Below are 16,130 nucleotides of genomic sequence, written 5' to 3' on the forward strand. Positions count from 1 at the left end.
ATTTCAGTTGAAACAAATAATGTAATATTAAATCAATTAGAATCTTAGAAGATACAAATTTAATGCTAGTGCAATAGCTGTAATTATATTTCTTAGGTGACAAAGTATTCAATAATTCAGAAAATAGCAGGAAAGTAAAATTATCTTTATTATGCTAAAAGCATTTTCCATTTAACAGATGTCCATGTAACTCCACTCCGGACTCAAGTCTTCAAAATATTATAGACTTCGATTTGCAAATATTGGCAAATAAAGGACTACATAAAAAGATTATCAATCAATATATATAAAAACTAAAATGAAAGACAGGACAGTTTAATATTTTTGGCACCAAATTTCCACAAACCAAGTTACACATTGAAGTCTATATAATGTTACTGAAAATAGAATAATACAGAAAAAATTTTTTTACAACTTTTAGAAAAAGTTAACACAACATATTACAACAGTAACCATTGATAGTCATTAAGAAGAAAAAGGTAAAATAAAAAATTAACAAACAGAAAGAAAAATATGAAAGATTTACATATATAAACTAATTCATAAAAAGTAAAGTTAACACAAGTCAGTTGGGCCTTGCTATAGTGATATAAAATCTCTTTTTTTTTTTTTTTTTGAGACAGAGTCTCGCTCTGTCACCAGGCGCCAGGCTGGAGTGCAGTGGCACAATCTCGGTTCACTGCAACCTCCACCTCCCGGGTTCAAGTAATTCTCCTGCCTCAGCCTCCCGAGTAGCTGGGACTACAGGTGTGCGCCACCACACCCAGCTAATTTTTTGTATTTTTTAGTAGAGACGGGGTTTCACCATGTTGGCCAGGATAGTCTCAATCTCTTGAGCTCGTGATCCGCCTGCTTTGGCCTCCCAAAGTGCTGGGATTACAGGCATGAGCCACCGTGCCCAGCCATAAAATATCTTAAAAGAAAATCTGAGAATTCCATTTTCATTAAGATCAGAAAATCACAAATATAACAAATTACTTCTTAGAATACTTCTGTTATCATTTTCTCCCATCCTTAATACTTATTTAAAATAATCTTACATGAAGTTCTAGTGACTTCAAACTCAGGTCAGCAAATGCATCTCCAAGTTGCCTTTGGGTATGTACCATCTGGAAAAGCTGGGTGGACAATGTTTGAGCCAGTTTTAAAATATTTTCATATTTTTTCTTGTTATCCCTTAATATATCAATTTGAGCTTCAAGTTCAAGGTCCACAGTTCTTGAGCCACGGCCTAGCTTCTCAGAGATAATTTGTCGAGTACACTAAAAGTGGAAGATGTATTTTGTTTAGAAAGAAAAAACAAAATATAAATGCTACAGCATATGGCATATACCATTTTTTGGATTCAAACAAGCTAGCCTAACAAACTGAAAACTGTCAGCTCCCTTAACTGATCAGGACTCGGAAAGTAAATTCACCAGATGTGTCTAATAATGATTACTAATCAAAGGACGTTTTAAGACTTATCTAGCAAACTTATATACTGCCATAAGAACTCGCTCACATAATTATTTTGCAAGTTTAGTACATTTGGGTAGGTTACTTAAAACAGAGATTTTGGCACTAAGACTATAATACAGGCTATTAATACAGGAATAATAAGAACACTAAAATACTACTCTCTTATTGCTGTTAAATGCTCTTTTACTTCTGTCTTCCCCCTTAAATGACTTGTATATATGTGTGTATGAATGAAGAATGAAGGAAAGAAAGAAGAAAGAGGAAGGAATGAAAGGAGGGGGGAAAGAGGAAGAGATATTACTGAGTTCTTTACTTTTGCCAGCATGGTATTATACTGTTATTGTATTCTGCCCCAGAAATAATACAGAAACATACATATATATATTTGTGTGTGTGTGTGTGTTTTTCTGAGATGGAGTCTTGCTCTGTCGCCCAGGTTAGATGAAGTGCAGTTGTCCAATCTCAGCTCACTGTAACCTCCGCCTCCCAGGTTCAGGTGATTCTCATGTCTCAGCCTACCAAGAAGCCAGGATTACAGGCATGTACCACCATGCCCAGTTAATTTTTTGTATTTTTAGTAGAGATGGGGCTTTGCCTAGGCTGGTCTCAAACTCCTAGGCTCAACTGATCCACCTACTAGACACTACAGAACTCTCCACCCCAAATCCACAGAATATACATTCTTCTCAGCATCACATCATACCTACTCTAAAATTGACCACATAATTGGAAGTAAATCACTCTTCAGCAAATGCAAAAGAAGGGAAACCATAACAAACAGTCTCTCAGACCACAGTGCAATCAAGTTAGAACTCAGGATTAAGAAACTCATTCAGAACTGCACAACTTCATGGAAACTAAACAACTGGCTCTTGAATGTTGATTGGATAAACAATGAAATGAAGGCAGAAATAAAGATGTTCTTTGAAATTAACGAGAACAAAGAGACAATGTACCAGAATCTCTGGGACACATTTAAAGCAGTGTCTAGAGGAAAATTTATAGCAATGAATGCCCACATGAGAAGCAAGGAAAGATCTAAAATTGACACCCTATCATCAAAACTGAAAGAGCTAGAGGAGCAAGATAAGAAAACCTCAAAAGCTAGCAGAAGACAAGAAATAACTAAGATCAAAGCAGAACTGAAGGAGACAGAGACACAAAAAAACCTTCAAAAAATTAATAAATCCAGGATCTGGTTTTTTGAAAAGGTCAACAAAATAGACCATTAGCCTGATTAATAAAAAAGAAAAGAGAGAAGAATCAAATAGATGCAATAAAAAGGATATCACCACAGATTCCACAGAAATACAAACTACCATCAGAGATTACTACAAACAACTCTATGCACACAAACCAGTAAACCTGGAAGAAATGGATAAATTCCTGGACACTTGCACCCTCCCAAGCCTAAACCAGGAAGACATTGAAACCCTGAAAAGACCAGTAACCAAGGGCTGAAGTTGAGGCAGCAATTAATAGCCTACCAACCAAAAAAAGCCCAGGTCCAGATGGGTTCACAGCAGAATTCTACCAGACATACAAAGAGGAGCTGGTACTACTCCTTCCGAAACTATTCCAAACAATCCTAAAAGAGGGAATCCTTCCCAAATCATTTTATAAGACCAACATCATCCTGATACCAAAACCCAGCAGAGACTCAACAAGAAAAGAAAACTTCAGGCCAATATCCATGATGAACATAGACGCAAAAAACTTTAACAAAATACTGGCAAACCGATTGCAACAGCACATTAAAAGCTTATCCATCACGATCAAGTAGGCTTCAAGGCTGGTTCAACATATGCAAGTCTATAAAATGTAATCCATTACATAAACAGAACCAAAGACAAAAACCACATGATTATCTCAATAGATGCAGAAAAGGCCTTCGATAAAATTCAAGAGCCCTTTAGGCTAAAAACTCTCAATAAACTAGGTATCGACAGAATGTATCTCAAAATAAGAAAAGCTATTTACGACAGACCCACAGCCAGTATCATACTGAATGGGCAAAAACCGGAAGCATTCCCTTTGAAATCTAGCACTAGACAAGGATGCCCTCTCTCACCACTCCTATTCAATATAGTATTGGAAGTTCTAGCCAGAGCAATCAGGCAAGAAAAAGAAATAAAGGGTATTCAATTAGGAAAGGAGGAAGTCCAATTGTCTCTATTTGCAGACGACATGATTGTATACTTAGAAGACCCCATCATCTCAGCCCAAAATCTCCTGAAACTGATAAGCAACTTCAGCAAAGTCTCAGGATACAAAATCAATGTGCAGAAATCACAAGCATTCCTATATACCAATAACAGACTTAAAGAGAGCCAAATCAAGAACGAACTGTCATTCACAATTGCTACAAAGAGAATACAATACCTAGGAATGCAACTAACAAAGCATGTAAAGGACCTATTCAAGCAGAACTACAAACCACTGCTCAAACAAATAAGAGAGGACACAAACAGATGGAAAAATATTCCATGCTCATGGTTAGGAAGAATCAATATCGTGAAAATGGCCATACTACCCAAAGTAATTTATACATTCAACACTATTCCCATCAAACTACCTATGACCCTCTTCACAGAACTGGAAAAAACCACCTTAAACTTCATATGGAACCAAAAGAGAGCCCGCATAGCCAAGTCAATTCTAAGGAACAAAGCTGGAGGCATCACGCTACCTGACTTCAAACTATACTACAAGGCTACAGTAATCAAAACAGCATGGTACTGGTACCAAAACAGAGATATAGACCAATGGAACAGAACAGAGGCCTTGGAGGTAACACCACACATCTACACCTATCTGATCTTTGACAAACTTGACAAAAACAAGCAATGGGGAAAGGATTCCCTGTTTAATAAATGGTGTTAGGAAAACTGGCTAGCCATGTGCAGAAAGCAGAAACTGGACCCCTTCCTGACACCTTACACTAAAATTAACTCCAGATGAATTAAAGACTTAAACACAAGACCTAAGGCCATAAAAACCCTAGAAGAAAACCTAGGCAAAACTATTCAGGACACAGGCGTAGGCAAGGACTTCATGACTAAAACACCAAAAGCATTGGCAACAAAAGCCAAAACAGACAAATGGGATCTAATTAAACTCCAGAGCTTCTGTACAGCAAAAGAAACAATCATTAGAGTGACCGGCAACCAAGAGAATGGGAAAACATTTTTGCAATCTACCCATCTGACAAAGGGCTAATATCCAGAATCTACAAAGAACTAAAACAGATTTACAAGAAAAAAAATAACAAACCTATTCAAAAGTGGGCAAAGGATATGAACAGACACTTTTCAAAAGAAGACATATATGAGGCCAACAAACATACGAAAAAATGCTCATCATCACTGGTCATTAGAGAAATGCAAATCAAAACTAGATTGAGATACCATCTCACACCAATTAGAATGGCAATCATTAAAAAATCTGGAGACAACAGATGCTGGAGAGGATGTGGAGACATAGGAACACTTTTACACTGTTGGTGGGAGTGTAAATTAGTTCAACCATTGTGGAAGACAGTGTGGCGATTCCTCAAGGACCTAGAAATAGAAATTCCATTTGACCCAGCAATCCCATTACTGGATATATACCCAAAGGATTATAAATCATTCTATTATAAAGACACATGCACATATATGTTCACTGTGGCATAGTTTACAATAGCAAAGACTTGGAACCAACCCAAATGCCCATCAATGATAGACTGGACAAGGAAAATGTGGCACATATACACCACAGAATACTATGCAGCCATAAAAAAAGATGAGTTCACGTCCTCTGTAGAGATATGGATGAATCTGGAAACCATCATTCTCAGCAAACTGACACAAGAACAGAAAATCAAACACCGCATGTTCTCACTCATAGGTGGGTGTTGAACAATGAGAACACATGGACACAGGGAGGGGAGCATAACCCACTGGGGTCTGTTTGGGGGGACTAGGGGAGGGACAGCTGGGGGTAGGGAGTTGGAGAGGGATAACATAAGGAGAAATGCCAGATATAGGTGACAGGGATGGAGGCAGCAAACCACATTGCCATGTATGTACTTATGCAACAATCCTGCATGTTCTGCACATGTACCCCAGAACCTAAAGTGCAATATATATATATATATATATATATATATATATATATATATATATATAAAAGAAACAGAGAAATTAAAGGTAGAAAGCATGAAGGAGGAGGAGAACAGATCAAAGACATAGCCAGAATCAAGTTATTTGAGAGTAAAATGGGGCCGGTGTGGTGGCTCAACACCTGTAAATCCCTGCACTTTGGGAGGCTGAGATAGAAGGACTGCTTGAACCTAGGAGTTTGAGACCAGCCTGATCGACAAATGTTGACTCCATCTCTACAAAAAATAAGAAATTAGCCAGGAGTGGTGATGCCCACACCTGTATTCCCATCTGCTCAGGAGGCTGAGGTGGGAGGACCACTTGCGCCCAGGTGATTACGACTGCAGTGAGCCATGATCACACCACTACACTAGAGCCTAGGTTAACAGAGTGAGACTCTGTCTACAAACAAAAACAAACAAGTAAAATGGATAACAAGCACAGTCTTAAATCAACCAAATCAGAATCAGTATTTGAAGCATTATCCAAATGCCAAGGAATGCCCAACATTAGCTAAAATCTGAGTTGAGGCCAGGTGCAGTGGCTCATGCCTGTACCTCCAGCACTTTGGGAGGCTGAGGTGGGCAGATCACGAGGTCAGGAGTTCAAGACCAGTCTGGCCAACACAGAAAAACCCTGTCTCTACTAAAAATACAAAAAATTAGCCAGGTGTGGTGGTGTGTGCCTGTAATCCCAATTACTTGGGAGGTTGAGGCAGGAGAATTGCATGAACCCAAGAGACAGGGGTTGCAGTGAGCCAAAATCGCACCATTGCACTCCAGCCCAGGCAACAATGCAAGACTTCATCTCAAAAAAAAAAAAAAAAAAAATTGAGCTGAAAAGGTCAAAAAGCAGTAACAACACAGAGAATCACGTAGACCCCATAAGGTTATTACACTATGAACTTTTTTTTGGTTTAGAGGAATATGTCAGCCCTGGACACACTGGACTATTAACTCTATAAAATCATGTAAGTTAGACCTAGATCAAAATATCCAAGTTAAGTTCTAATGAAAAAAATTGTCATTTAAAAATAAAGTTTAAAGAAAATAATGCCTCCTTCACATAGTATTATACCATATGTACATCTTAAAGAGTTGTCATTTTCATTAACACAAATTTTTAATAGGCTAAATGCGGCATATTAATATGAGATAAATATGGAATCTTAATAGTGATTCAACTCAGATTATTGTAGAGATGAGAGATGGAAGAAAAGAGGCAAGAGATAGAAGAAAAACATAACACACAGACACATAGGAACAAATAGATAACAAACAAGGAAAACATCAACTAAACAACACAAGAGGAAGGTTCAAATGTACAAAAGTTTAAATGTGCTCAGTCTCGTATGAAAGATGAACAAGTAAAACGAAGGAATTCCAAGCAGTAGGCAAATATAACCTCATGACAAAGTTACAGAAGTGTGAGAAAGCACAGTATTGTTTGGGAAGTTTCTGGGTAATTTGGTATGGATCACTTGATCCATACACAGAAAAGAATAGTAGTAAGAGACAAAGTTGGAAAGGTAGGTAGAGGTCAGACTCATCCTATTCTAAAGACAGAGGGGATCAACTGAAGGATTTTAAGCAAGGATGAACCCACATTAGGCAGAATCAAACATGTAATCTAAGAGAATTGGTTAACAAGTTGTTATAGTAATGTGAGAGAGTAATAAATATGAACTATGGCTGTGAAGGCTGGGATGGAGAATAGGGGAAAAGGTGAAAGAATATTAAGAAGGCGGAATTCATAGGACTTAATGACTGATTGGATATGTGCAATCAGCAAGAAGATGGAGTAGAAATCTGTGAATATTTGAGAAGAAGAGTTTAGTTTAAGCAGGCATCACTTTTTGAAGACTACCATTGGCATTTCTCAGATTCTACACTGACATGAGTTAAATAATTTTTGGAAAGCTTCATGTATCATGTTTCAGGGACTTTTTATCATCTTAAGAAAACCTGTACTTTTGTGGAAGACTTCTAGGTCATATTTTTAATGTATTAACTGAAAGAATAAATTCACTTCTGAGATGTAAGAGAGACCCGCTCTGTATAAAAATATAGACAATTACTAATTTACCAATCACTAGACCCACAATCAGTTCATGAATATAAAGAGAATTATGGCTAATGTTCTACCCTGAGCTGCTAGGGCTTTCATCCTGACTATTCCACGAATTCTACTGTCTTGTTCCTGTTAAAATTCAAAAGGTACTAAGTGGATTTGGGGGTTGAGCTGGTTGTAATACATCAAATACAATATGGGTTAAATAATCTGCTTGTTTGTTTTATGGAGGGCATAAGAAAAATAATCACCAATTACTCTGAAGCAATGCAACTAAGAATGTTAACAAACTTTAGAAACACAAATCATTTGCGACCTGGTGTTGCCCATATAGTTAATGCTTAGTTATTAGAGTAAAATCAGAGAATTTCGAACTTTGGAGAACTAAGACACCTCTCTTGACCTTCAGCTCCTACAAAGTATCAAAAAGAGGGAAAGGAGCAAATATATCTATAGTAGCTCTACAGCTAAATAAACTCCAAAGCAGTACATGTCTTCAATTACGTACATTATCTGTTAATAATCATTTCAATAGCTTTTTAACTCTTTTGTACTAAATTCTTAAATTACATTCAAAGATCACTAATAAAACAAATATTTCATTTTCCAACTGTATTTCTACCATGTTTAGATGGTATTTTTCTCTTCTCCATATTCATTTAATTGCAACATAATGACTTGAATAAACATATAAATAAAATTTTTTAGAGTCATTTAGGGTGGAAACATAAATAATTACAAACCTTGTAAGTGTTTAGACTCCATTTTCTAACAAGTTCTAACTTTTCCATTGCAGGATTTTTAATTTCATCTGCTAGAATAACTGGTCCACTTTTTGTCTGTGTTCTCTGGCCACCTGCAAGATAACAAAAGATAAAAACACAATCCAGATAAAGACAAGTAGGGAAAGAAAATAAAACACTGACATTGTTCAAATTAAAATACTTATGCATCTAAAAACATAAAAAAGGTTCCCACTAAGTAAAGAACTAGAACTTCCTGGAATTGCTGAGGATAGTTTCCTAATTACTTAAAGAACATTTCTGTCCATTAAACACAAATGCCATGTGACTTATCTGCCTTCTTTAAACAAACAAAAAACAAACCTGCTGCAATCGGCCTTATTTTCTAGATAAGCTGCCGTTTACTTCAAGAAAAAATAAAATTTCCACAACTAGTCTTATACTCTAATGATGCTAAAAAGGAAGTATTTTGGTCAATAAAAATCTAAAAGGCCACGTATTCCCCACAGTGATCTTTCACTGTAATAGGTAGACTAGAACAATAGAATGTTGCTACAATTTTGGAGAATTTGAAAGGTGGGTTGAAACAAGACCTACACTGTACTTCTTTTTTCTCAAGAGACCACAAAAAAAGGCAAGAAAACCAAAAAGAGCCATATGAATAAAGAAGCAGTGTAAAGTCTTGACAATGTACTTTTCCAACAATTAAGAATTTATGATATGAAAGCAACTCTACAACTATATAGTTCCTAATAGTAAAATATTTTTCACAGCCGAAATAATTTTCATAGCTGAAATATTTTTCATTTCAATAGTTTCTATCCCAAAACATTAGTAGCGTAAATGTTTAAGAACATTTCTAATAATTTTAAAAGAATAATGAAATAAAAGAGAAAAATCAGGATCAGCAAACATTTCTTCTCCAACTTATTGATATAGCCAGAACAACTTTTCCCATAGCTTTACCACAGTCTAAGAACAAGAATGGTATATTAAATTAGAACACATTTAAGAATTTACAAAAATCTCACAAAACAAAATGTAAATGTTAACATTTCATATAAGAAATATGGAGTTCATTTTTATAGTCCAGTAACAGTAAAGTGCAGAGCAAATTCAGTGTGAAGATACTGATTTTCCCAAATATTTTTCATTGGGTAAAACTGGTAAATTAATAGTATTGCGTTGCAATCTGCAAACTATTTGTAAGTTAAAGACAAGACCTTTTTCCACTTAACCCATTCTTTTTTTTTTTCTTTTGAGATGGAGTCTCACTCTGTTGACAAGGCTGGAGTGTGCAGTGCACGATCTCGGCTCACTGCAACCTCCGCCTCCCACGTTCAAGCAATTCTCTTGCCTCAGCTTCCTGAGTAGCTGGGATTACAGGCACACCTCACCACGCCTGGCTAATTTTTGTATTTTTAGTAGAAACGGTGTTTCACCATGTTGGCCAGGCTGGTCTCCACCTCCTGACCTCGTAATCCGCCCGCCTTGGCCTCCCAAAGAGCTGGGATTACAGGCGTGAGCCACCGCGCCTGGCCTTAACCCATTCTTAAAAACAACCAACCTAATTGTTGAACGTTGCTTTTCCTTTAACTGAAAATAGAAGGCAGAGCTGCAAAGACAAGAGTTTAGATCAAATGGTAACCTATAGTCTCCAGAGCAAAGAAAGAATGATTTAAAACAAATTTTATAATGTTTTAATTTTAAAACGGATTAAGTTTCAGGTATGAGATATAGCCTAATAACTCTGAAAAGGTAGAAAGATATAGTTAGAAAAATTATTTCCTTTATTGTTAATAAAGCAGCCACCAAAAAAATCAGAATAACACACACCTAAGAATAAAAAGCAAGTGATTATGAAACTGAGTAAATTAGTTTAGCTTCAGCAGTAGCAAGAAGGGCTTTATCCAATCAGTGCAGTGAATACCTGCAGGAACAATTAAATCACTTCCTTGTTGAGCCAGTCGACTAGCTGCAACTCTGCTAGGAGACATAACAGATGGCAATGGTGGTACTGGGGAACCTGAAAAGGTAGACATTTTAACTGTGAAAATCCTTTTCCTCCTCCACATACTGTACATTTTGAATATAGGATTACTGATATTTCCTTTAAAATATTCAAACACTAATTGGAATTAATATATTTGCTTTCTTTCAGGGAAAGACTAATAATAAATGTATGCTACCAGGCTCATTTTTTATATAAACTTTTCATCGAACTATCAGAACTAAACAAAATACGTAATTATATGATGAAATCTGGTAAGATGACATCTAAACAGGATTTTAACTGAACTCTGCTATTTCCAAAATCAGTTAACAGAATGTGAATACAGTCCCATAGTTAGATGATTTAAAGCTTCAGTAAATATTTCATAACTTGCTACTCTCATATATGAAGGAAAAGCTCTTCAAGTAAAAATTCAAAGGTATGTAAGGGATACTAAAACATGCTTTCATATCTCTAAGAAATATGAATGAATTATATATAGCCTTCACAGGAATTGTAGCCAAAAATTTCAAATCATAAATCAAATGTCACATAGTGTATCTATCTCATTGCTATTCATCATGGGGATGTAGCTTCATCAATTCACCTGGATGCTTGCTAGAAATGCAAAATCTCAGTCCCTGCCCCATACCTACTGAACCCAAACCTGCATTTTCATAAGAATTCCCAGGTGATTTATATGTACTTTGAAATTTGAGAGGTGCTGATGTAGAGTATTTTTGGACATTATAAGAATTACTTTTGGAGCTTTTAAAACATTCCTGGGATACTCCACAATATCTACTGATTATCAGTGAACTAGGCATGTACCGTTTTGCAAAACCCACTCAAGATGATTCTCAAACACAACCAAGTTTGAGAACCAGAGGAAAAACACAATTTTAAAATAAACACAACTAAGTTTTGAATTCTAACACTGAGTTTAAAATTCTGGCTCCATCTACCACATGATATCAACAGCACCCTGGCAAATTAGTAAACATCTCTGAGCCTTAATTATCTACAGAGTAGGAAATATCGACTACTGTTTGGGAGTAGTGGATCATGCCTATAATCCCAGCACTTTGGTAGGCCGAAGCAAGGGGATCGCTTGAGCTCAGGAATTCAAGACCAGCATGGACAACATGGCGAAACCCCATCTTGCCAGGTGTGGTGGCACACGCCTGTAGTCCCAGCTACTCAGAGGTTGAGGTGGGAGAACTCCTTGAGTCCAGGAGGTGGAGGCTGCAATCAGCTGCGATCACACCACTGTTCTCCAACCTGAGTGACAGAGCCAGACCCTGTCTCAATAAACAACAAAAAAAGAAAGAAACACTGACTACCCAACACTGTTGCTCATGTCGAGGATTAAACAAAAAGAGGGAGTGATAGTTTTTAAAACTGAAAAAAATTTAAAGTCCTTCCATGTTTAACTGAGAATATTTTAATGTCTATAATGTACTTTTATTTCAATTACACTCTTCCTCAGTTCTCTGGAAAAAATATAATGCATCAAGTTGATAATTAAATTTTCTAATAAGAATCATCTACTTTCTTTACTTACTATTAGTAATAATTAGTCCTATCCCATATGTACTAAATTCTGATGTAGAATCAGTCACCAGTTCTAACAGTGTAAAATATACCTTAATTTGGACTAGATCTCACATTAAAATTCAAACATGCAATAGACCTAAATAGGCTGTTGTTAACTTTCAAAGTGAGAGATATTTGTCTCTTAAATCTGTTAAATTATAAAACTGTAAGATAAATGGTTTATTAATCTTTAGAAATAATACCATTGCATTACATGAGATGTGTATAATATATATAACAAATGATATGTAACTTTCCAAAGTAAAATAGCAAATGATGTAGTGTGGATGTAACTGGGACTTCAGCTTTTTTGATTTACATTCAAAGGTAATTATCCCTTCTCTGTATCTTTAATATTTTAACCCTTTAAACAATTGTTACTAAAATCATTCACTAATACCAAATAAAAAAATAACTCTTAATAATATAGGATCTTGCTAATTGACTAAATTTGGAGAATCAGATCTATTTCATCTCAACAACAAAAATCTAAGAAGGTGAATACGTATGTGATACCCCTTTTAAAACAAAACCCTGGTACCAAGTACACTTTACTCTTATGAGTTTGATTTATTCATGATTTCCACTATTACTGATTCTGCAACATCTTTGGTGTTAGGCAGATTTCAATATTTGTTGTTTTTAAGCTGAATTTAAGTGTAACTTCTAAATTTGCTCTATAAAGATAAAAAAGTAGATGGTTAATACTCCTCTTGTTAACGGTTTGAGTAATAAAAAGTCATATTTATCATTTAGTCATCTCTCCAGAGAGCTAACACAGCCCTAATTCCTTTAACATTTTTTTTCGTAAGACCTATTTGCCAAATTGTTATTGTTGTATGCTGTTCTCATGTTCTTTCCAATTTGTTTACATATATCTTAAAACAAACACAACTTTCCAACAAATGCTTAACTAATTTAAGTATAGCAGCAGAATGATTATCTTCTTAATATACTGATCAGCAATACAGTTTGGATTTTAAAATGTTTTATAAACTCAGTTCAGAGAGGCATATATTACTGCCATTATCATGAAATATATTTTCTTATTCCAGTTGGAAGGATTAGGATGTATCTATAAGCAAGTGAAATTGATGGGCATTTTAATGCTCATGTGTATCAGTTTATAATGGCCAACTGATTTCAATTATTGTAAAATACCATTTCACTTGAAAAATGTCAGCTAAATAATTTCATCTAAAATATCTTAATAGTAAAATTAGTTTTTTATTCTATGTTAACATTTAAATTTTAGAATGGTGATTAGTCAAAAAATGGTGCCAAATTATAAAAGTAAGCCTTATATTTCTAAACACTCATTGTTTTAGGTACTCAGTGAGCCCTTCCAAATTCAGAGTTATCCCTGATATAAGAATGCCATGATGCTTCAGAATGATCACTAAGACACTGATGTGACTGCTCCCTTTATTTTTCTAAACATAAGAACGAAAAGAGAAAAAAAATGATGTCAGTAGAAAGTCCATTCATTTCACAGCCTGAAGTAGAGGATATTATACTGGATTATCCTAAATGTCTATTTCCAGGACCCATATAGCAAAGAATATACTTCAAAATCTAAATTGTTCTTTGAATAAAGTATTGGCCAACTGTACAATAAAAAATAAAGAGTACTAACATCTGCAAGAGGGCTATGGTTTACAAAGGCATGGACATAACTCCTTCTTCATTCTGTAAAACTATAATGCAGCATTAAAATTAATATACTTAATTGAAGAAATTGAACATGAAACTATAGCTATTTGTTTACAGCACTGTCCGAAAATCTATTTCCCACATCCAAATGTTTACATGGCTTTACTTTCACTTGAGTAAAAAAAAAGTTTAAAAAAGTTATTACAAGTAAAAGCATTAAGAAAGGAGGCACTATTTTCCTATTAAAAACAGACATACATGAGATGTGTGCAGAAAGAGTTAACATAGCAGATCTAACTGCCTATCCTTAGAAAGGCTGGCATGCAGGAACTTGAATTTTGGGAGGATTCCCTCCATCGCCAGAATGATTATGAGTGCCTCACCGTGCTTAAGCTGTTTACCTGCAATGTGGTTTATGCTGCTTAGCTGCTTTCCTTCTGGAAGTCTAGAATCTTGGTATGTAACAGAGAAACCTATGTGATCAGCCCCCAGTAAAAATCCCAAGCATGGAATTTCTAAATGAGCTTCCCCAGTTAGCAAAATTTCACATACATTGTCAGTCTCACTGCTGGAGGAATTAAGCAATTCCTGTGTGATTAAGCTGGAAGAAGACTCTTTGAAGCTTATGCTTAGTTTGCCTCAGACTTAGTCTATATACCTTTTGCCTTTACTGATTGTGCTTGCTACTCTCATTATAATAAATCATAGCTATGAGTGTCACTGTGTAAGTCCTGTGAGCTCTCCTAGCAAATTTCTGATTTGGTTAAAGGAACACTTAAAGAATATTAATTTGGCAGACATGTAAGAACAGCTTGGAAGAGTCAGAAATTGAGGCAAGATCAATCATAAGATATCACTATATCTCAGGTACTCAATAGCTACAGTTTAGAATAGAGAAGTGGCCAAAATAATGGAGAGAAGGACACCCCATGTTCGCACTCATAGGCGGGTGCTGAACAATGAGAACATATGGACACAGGGAGGGAAGCATCACACACTGAGGTCTGTTGGGGCAGGACTAGGGGAGGGACAGTGGTGGTAGGGAGTTGGGGAGGGATAACATGGGGAGAAATGCCAGATATAGGTAATGGGGATGGAGGCAGCAAACCACATTGCTATGTATGTATCCATGCAACAATCCTGCATGTGCTTCACATGTACCCCAGAATCTAAAATGCAATAAAATACATATTTTAAAAAAAATGGAGAGAAGGGATGAAATTTAGGAATAATTAAGAGTAATTAAAATACAAACTTTTAATGAGTGTGGTCCTGGAAACCTCCTACATAACATGTAAAAAGTTCATTTTTCCATTTGCTTTGAAATAAGAAATACATATTTATAAAAATCAGCACTGATTTATAGTTATAAATTTCATGGTTACAAGTTAAAATAAAATCTACATTTATATTTCTGATATAATTTTTGTTTTTATTTTAGTATTTTACAACCAATTCTTAAATAATCACCAGTGTTATTATACACATTGATCTGTTTGTGTAAAGAATAATATTAAAATAATTCCTATATTACTTAAATTTAAGAGTAAAAGGATTATGTTTATAATCAATGTTTTATCACAGAATGAAAAGGCTTCATTCTTGTGCTTTATTAATAAAGGTAGCATTTGGTGAATTTCTCCCATTCTCCATCCCAGACATCTTTACAAATACATGGGCTCTTACCTTGAAAGACTCCTGCTTCAACAACTCCCTCTTTGGTACTGTCAAAGCCATGAGATGTAATTTGGGTTTCTGAGAGTCCAAGTCCAGATGGTAATGAATGCTTCAAATCCTTAGCAAGATTTAAATAAAAGAAAAAAAATTTGTAAAAAATCCCACATTAAATAACAGTTCAGAATAATTGTATCCTTTTAATCACATCTTAAACTATTTTTCTCTCTGCTATGCAGTGTTCCCTTATGCTGCCATTGTATTCTTATAATGATGTATAATCAGCAGCAAATACAGCAAGATTTGTATTAAGTGGTATTGTGTACATCACATACAATACACTTTCATCATTCTGTAACTAAGTAGCAGGCAGATAATAAAACTCAATGTAAAAATTTTAATCTTATTGATACATCAGGAAAATTATTTTAATGAACAAAATTAAGATCATTAAATTGCCATGTCTAATATGTAAAAGTTGACTGGCATCTAATATAATCACGATGAGCCTGGAGAATGCTCAGTATAAACAAATCATTCACTTGCCATGTTAATTTCTCTTCCATTTCAACAGGGCTTCTCTGACTTCAATCAGGGTGTGGTAAACAAAACTGTATTTGGATTTACATTGCACAATGATAATAGTTAACCTAACTGCAAATTAGCTTATAACAGAATCTCACTGTAAAAAAAAAACATTCAATATTGAGTGTTAAGAGCTTAAAAAATACAGAAAGTCAAAAAGCACAATTTTTTTTTTTAAAGGCACAATCCTACTTGAAGTATATTCTAATATTT

General features: G+C 35.2%; 1 protein-coding gene across 4 annotated transcripts in view; it reads right to left on the reverse strand.

Moving 5' to 3' along the window:
* Nucleotides 1–16,130, reverse strand: part of ARFIP1 (ADP ribosylation factor interacting protein 1) — a 123,997-nt gene that overhangs the window by 26,106 nt on the left and 81,761 nt on the right. For 3 of the 4 annotated variants that reach the window (XM_012448547.2, XM_012448550.2, XM_012448546.2), the window contains 4 exons: nucleotides 15,345–15,453; nucleotides 10,347–10,442; nucleotides 8,417–8,529; nucleotides 1,041–1,262 (listed from right to left, as the gene is read on the reverse strand). In XM_012448547.2, the coding sequence (XP_012303970.1) occupies nucleotides 1,041–1,262; nucleotides 8,417–8,529; nucleotides 10,347–10,442; nucleotides 15,345–15,453 (540 nt within the window). The remainder of the gene's footprint in view (nucleotides 1–1,040; nucleotides 1,263–8,416; nucleotides 8,530–10,346; nucleotides 10,443–15,344; nucleotides 15,454–16,130) is intronic. The other variant, XM_012448548.2, reaches the window with a different exon arrangement.

Source organism: Aotus nancymaae, unplaced genomic scaffold, assembly GCF_030222135.1.
Source record: "Aotus nancymaae isolate 86718 unplaced genomic scaffold, 86718_ANA_hifiasm-v0.15.2.pri h1tg000033l, whole genome shotgun sequence".
Classification (NCBI taxonomy): Eukaryota; Metazoa; Chordata; class Mammalia; order Primates; family Aotidae; genus Aotus; species Aotus nancymaae.